Consider the following 5,791-nt stretch of genomic DNA (forward strand, 5'->3'; position numbering starts at 1 on the left):
TGCAAAACACAGGAGCATTAGCTGAAAGTTTGTGTAAGAAGTAGTTCTCTCTCCAAGCCTGAAAAAGCAGGTAATTTCTCCAAGTAGGAGATGGGAGGTTCATTACCTGGAAAGAATGAAGAGGCTCTGGACCAGGCAAACCAGGCATAGCTATATTTTGTTACTTGACCAAAAGGAGGAAGAGAACACAGAGGTCCGGTCACTCAAGACCCACCTCCTTCCCTCTCTTGGATTCAGGAACACTGACCACCAGGATGATTATTGCTTCTTACTAATCTCCAGTCTGGAATCAGAGGATTCTCTGTGGAGAAACTGACCACATTCATGAAAAGGTCTACAGATACTAGTGTGTGTGGGTCATTCAACTAAATGACAGAGTCACTCACCGACAGTGAGACTACAGATAATGAGCCTCACCATGCAGAGTTTCCAATTATCTTTTCTGTACCTTGCTCTTAAAAATAAATGGACAGATGAGGAACAGACATTTGATGGTGCTCAGGTGAAATTTAGACAATGCAGACAAGAGAATATTAAAAAAAAAAACCCAACTGTGATTAATATTCCCAGAGCAAGGAAGCGGTCGGTGAGCCCGCTCCCCGCCGACAACATGCTTTCCTTGTCGCTGCTGAAGACGGCTCAGAATCATCCCATGTTGGTGGAACTAAAAAATGGGGAGACATACAACGGCCACCTGGTGAGCTGTGATAACTGGATGAACATTAACCTTCGAGAGGTGATCTGCACATCCAGGGACGGGGACAAGTTTTGGCGGATGCCAGAGTGCTATATCCGCGGCAGCACCATCAAGTACCTGCGCATCCCCGACGAGATCATTGACATGGTCAAGGAGGGGGTGGTGGCCAAGGGCCGCGGCCGTGGTGGCCTGCAGCAGCAGAAGCAGCAGAAGGGCCGAGGCATGGGGGGCGCTGGGCGAGGTGTGTTTGGTGGCCGGGGCCGCTGTGGGATCCCAGGTAGAGGTCAGCGGGAAAAGAAGCCAGGCAGGCAGGCGGGCAAACAGTGAGCCGCCCTCCGTTCTCCAGAGACTGAGCTGCCACACTGCTCGCCAAGGCTGTGTTTCTACTCTCTGGTTCACAAGTGTGTTCAGAACAAAAAGAAGCAGGTGTTGAGGAAGAGCCCCCCTCTCCGCCTGTCATTCTGTGATCCTTTTTACTTGAGTATCCCCCACCTTTTTTTTTAAGCCAGCAGTTCTGCAGTTGGATATGTTTGGTGTATTTGGTTTTTCTGAAGCCGCAGCTGACTTGATTCCTGGAAGATTCTGTGTTTAATGTGTCTTTAAAGCCCTCGCTCTTGTTTTAAGGGCGGGCACTTTCCAGGCAGGCTTGTTTTGCATTTTGAGTTGGATCCTTGTGTGGTGAGCAGACCGGAGGTTTTTATTTTAAGCTCTTTGCACTGAGATTGACAGCCTTGGGAGTTCCTTGAAACAGGGACCTCAGGATTGCCTTTTGAAAACAAACACATATGAACGTATGCCACAGAAGCTGTTCTGGGGACATTGCTGGGCCCTGCCCCTTTGCCTCCTCTCTCCCTGTTTGTGTTACAAAAATAAAAACACATACAACTACAAAACAAAACAAAACAAACAAATAAATAAATAAATAAAAATTCCCAGAGCACTCTGAGAGGTGTCATATTTATGAAATAACACAGGTCGATTTAAAAAAAAAATTCAACAAGGAAGAAGTACTCGTTTGATATAAAAGAATAAAAAGAGAAAGTTGGAAGATAGGAAGATAAGGTTGATAAGGTTGAAGAAATCTCCTAAGATGTAGAATAAGAAAGAGAGAACTAAAGGGGTGCCTGGGTGGCTCAGTGGGTTAAAGCCTCTGCCTTCAGCTCAGGTCATGATCCCAGGGTCCTGGGATCAAGCCCCACATCGGGCTCTCTGCTCAGTGGGGAGCCTGCTTCCCCACTCTCTCTGCCTGTCTCTCTGTCTACTTGTGATCTCTGTCAAATAAATAAATAAAATCTTTAAAAAAAACAGGTCACATATAAAGAATCAAGAATCAGAATGACATTGGATTTCTCATCATAAATATTGGTAGTTAATATACAAACATCAAATCATTATACTGTTCACCTGAAACCTGTTCCATACCAATTATACTTTAAATAAATAAGTAAATAAAATCTATATAAGCACAAAATGAAAACTTATAAATATATACTGGCAGCTAGTAGACAATGGAGAAATGCCTCCAAATTCAGAGGAAAAACTTATTTCCAACCTAAAAATCTAGTCAAACTATAATTCAAATTTGAAAGGTTAGTGAATACATATTTGAACACGTATGGTCTCCAAAAATTTATCTCCCTTGCAAATACATTTCTCAGTAAGCCCCAGCAGTACAATTTCCACCACAATGAAGACATTAGACGTCAATGAAACAGGAGCTCCAGCCTACATTAGGGACCAAGGGTGGACACGTGAGGAAGTCTGGGATACTAGTGCTTCCGCAGGTCTTAGGAGTAATGGGCTTATGCTGGAGCAGGAGGATAGAAAGCTTCAGAGGCAGAGTTACGAAGACAGCTGTGTTTGACGAGATTGAGAGCAGTCTTAGAGGTATTCTGCAGACTTGGAGTATGAGATGGGTACATAGAAAAACAACCCAATGTCATTTTTTTAAAAGATTTTATTTATTTGACAAAGAGAGACACAGCAAAAGAGGGAACACAAGCTGGGGGAGTGGGAAAGGGAAAAGCAGGCTTCCCATGGAGCAGGGAGCCCAATGCAGGGCTCGATCCCAGGATCCCCGGATCATGACCTGAGCCGAAGGCAGATGTTTAATCATCTGAACCATCCAGGTGCCCCAATGCAATGTCATTTTTAATGCCAGGGAAAGTAGAAAATTGTCAAAGAAAGGACATAGCCTACTATATGGTTCAGCTGTGAATAATCTTACATGGTTATAACAAGAAAAGCATGAAGTGTCAATTTTGTTAAAAGATTTTCTTTATTTCTTTATTTATTTATGAGAAAGCACATATGCATGGTGGGGGGAGGGCAGAGGAGGAGGGAGAGAATCTCAAGCAGACTCTGTGCAGGGTGTGGAGCTGGACACAAGACTCAGTTCACAACCCTGAGGTCATGACCTGAGCTGAAACTAAAAGTTGGATGCTTAAACAACTACACCACCCTGTTGCTGCCTGAGTGTCCTTTTTTAAAAAATGGTAATAATACTATATTGGGAAGATGGAAGATGTGTATATGAGTGTGTTTCTGTATGTCTCTGCCAGCTATAAAAGAGAGTAAAATGTTATTTCTGCAGTAAGGGGGGGGTCAGTAGATAATATCTAAAAAAAAAAGAACACATAAAAATGACAGTGTAGGGGGCGCCTGGGTGGCTCAGTGGGTAAGGCCACTGCCTTCGGCTCCGGTCATGATCTCGGGGTCCTGGGATCGAGCCCCGCATCGGGCTCTCTGCTCAGCAGGGAGCCTGCTTCCCTTCCTCTCTCTCTGCCTGCCTCTCTGCCTGCTTGTGATCACTGTCTGTCAAATAAATAAATAAGATCTTTAAAAAAAAAAAAAAAGAAGAAGAAGGGAGGGCTAAAACATGCAGAAGCCCTTACACAGGAATTGAGGAGTCTGATGAACTCTACTTTCAGCATGCCAGGCATCTCTAGCCCCCAATATTGTCAGCAAAAATCTCAGTGGAATTTCTTGGGGACTTAACCACATAATTCTAAAATTTTTCTGGAAGGATTAATAGTGAAGAAAAGATCAGAAAACTTTGAAAAAGAAGAGCATCTAGTGATGACTTGGCCTACCAGATAGGAGAAGGTATGAACAATGCATCAGTCACTTGAACAGTAGGTTACTGGCACAGGGATAGAAGGAAGAATCAATAGAACAAAAAATAAAGGGAAGAAATGGCCCCAAGAACTGAGCAAGAACTACTTCCCATCAGTGAGGGAAATACTGAATTTTACAACAAAATATATTCGAGAAATTGACTAAGGATTTTTGGGGGAAGTTAGAAAATGCATACAGCAATAATTAAGAGCTGGACTTATGATTTCTAAATGTCAGTTTTGGGGGTGCCTGGGTGGCTTAGTGGGTTAAGCCACTGCCTTCGGCTTGGGTCATGATCCCAGGGTCCTGGGATAGAGCCCCACATTGGGCTCTCTGCTTGACAGGGAGCCTGCTTCCTCCTCCTCCTCTCTCTCTCTCTCTGCGTACTTGTGATCTCTGTCAAATAAATAAATAAATCTTTAAAAAAAAATGTCAGTTTTGCCACTGTTTAGCTGTGTAATTGCAGACAAGATACTTAACCTCCCTAAGCTTCATTCCTCCCATATTTAAAAACAAGGTAATAAAAATGACCATGTGATTGTGAGGACTGAAAAAGGTAATGGGTGGGGTGCCTGGGTGGCTCAGTTAGTTGAGCATCTGCCTTAAGCTCAGGTCGTGTTCCCAGAGTCCTGGGATTGAATCCTGCATTGGGCTCCTTGCTCAGTGGGGAAACTGCTTCTCCCTCTCCCTCTGGCCCTGTCCCCTGCTCATGCTCACACACACTCTCTCTCTCTCTCTCAAATAAATAAATAAAATCTTTAAAAAAATAGGTAGTGGGGGGGGGGGTGCCTGGGTAGCTCAGTGGGTTAAAGCCTCTGCCTTCGGCTCAGGTCATGATCCCGGGGTCCTGGGATGGAGGCCCTCATCCGGCTCTCTGCTCAGTGGGGAGCCTGCTTCCCCCTCCCTCTCTGCCTACTTGTGATCTCTGTCTCAACTAAATAAATAAGTAAATAAAGTAAATAAATAAATAAAATCTTTAAAAAATAGGTTGCAGGTGGTAAAAAATATTCTTTCTAAAAAAATAAAATAATAAAATAAGAGGAGCACCTGGGGTCAGTTCAGCATCCAGCTCTTAATTTTGGCTCAGGTCATGATCTCAGGGTCGTGGGGTTGAGCCCCATGTCAGGCTCTGTGCTCAACAGCGAGTGTCTCTCTCTCTCCCTTTTCCTCTGTCCACCCCACTTTGTTTGCACATGCTCTGTCTCCCTCTCTCTAAAAATAAATAAATAAATAAATAAATAAATAAATAAATAAATAAAATAAAAATAAATAAAATTTAAAAAATGGTTTTTATCACACAAAATGTGCCTCATAAATGTTAGCTATTATTATTTTACTACATGTAGAGTAATGTACAAAATGAAACCATAAACGTTCCAGAAAGAAAATAAATGAGTACTATTATTATCTTAGGGAGCAGGAAGACTTATTTTTTCAAGACTTATTTATTTATTCTAGAGAGAGAGGAAGAGAGAGAAAGAGTGCGGGGAAAGGAACAGAGGGAGAGGGAGTCAGTTTTAATCAGGCTCCAAGCTAAGTGTGAACCCTGTCTTAGGGCTCCATCTCCCAACCTTTTTTTTTTTTTTTTAAAGATTTTATTTATTTATTTGACAGACAGAGATCACAAGTAGGCAGAGAGGTAGGCAGAGAGAGGAAAGGAAGCAGGTTCCCTGCTGAGCAGAGAGCCCGATGCGGGGCTCGATCCTAGGACTCTGGGATCATGACCTGAGCTGAAGGCAGAGGCTTAACCCACTGAGCCACCCAGGCGCCCCTCCATCTCCCAACCTTGAGGTCACGACCTGAGACCAAGCAAAGAGTCAGATGGTCAACTCACTGCGCCATCCAGGCGCACCAGGAAGACTTTCTAAATAAGACCCTAAGGGTAGAAAGGATGAAGGAAAAGATAACAGCTCTTTACAAAAAAAACAAAAGATAAAACCAAAACCCAAAACATAAAACTTCTTTATGCCAACTCCT

At 43.4% G+C, this 5,791-nt stretch overlaps 1 protein-coding gene across 1 annotated transcript; it reads left to right on the top strand.

Moving 5' to 3' along the window:
- Nucleotides 1-576: 576 nt before the first annotated feature.
- On the top strand, nucleotides 577-1,590 carry LOC125087342 (U6 snRNA-associated Sm-like protein LSm4). The gene has a single exon (XM_047707572.1). It carries the CDS (start codon nucleotides 611-613, stop codon nucleotides 1,022-1,024), a length of 414 nt encoding a protein of 137 aa, XP_047563528.1. The 5' UTR covers nucleotides 577-610; the 3' UTR covers nucleotides 1,025-1,590.
- Nucleotides 1,591-5,791: the final 4,201 nt, after the last annotated feature.

The sequence above is a fragment of the Lutra lutra genome, chromosome 16 (genome assembly GCF_902655055.1).
Source record: "Lutra lutra chromosome 16, mLutLut1.2, whole genome shotgun sequence".
In the NCBI taxonomy this organism is placed as follows: domain Eukaryota; kingdom Metazoa; phylum Chordata; class Mammalia; order Carnivora; family Mustelidae; genus Lutra; species Lutra lutra.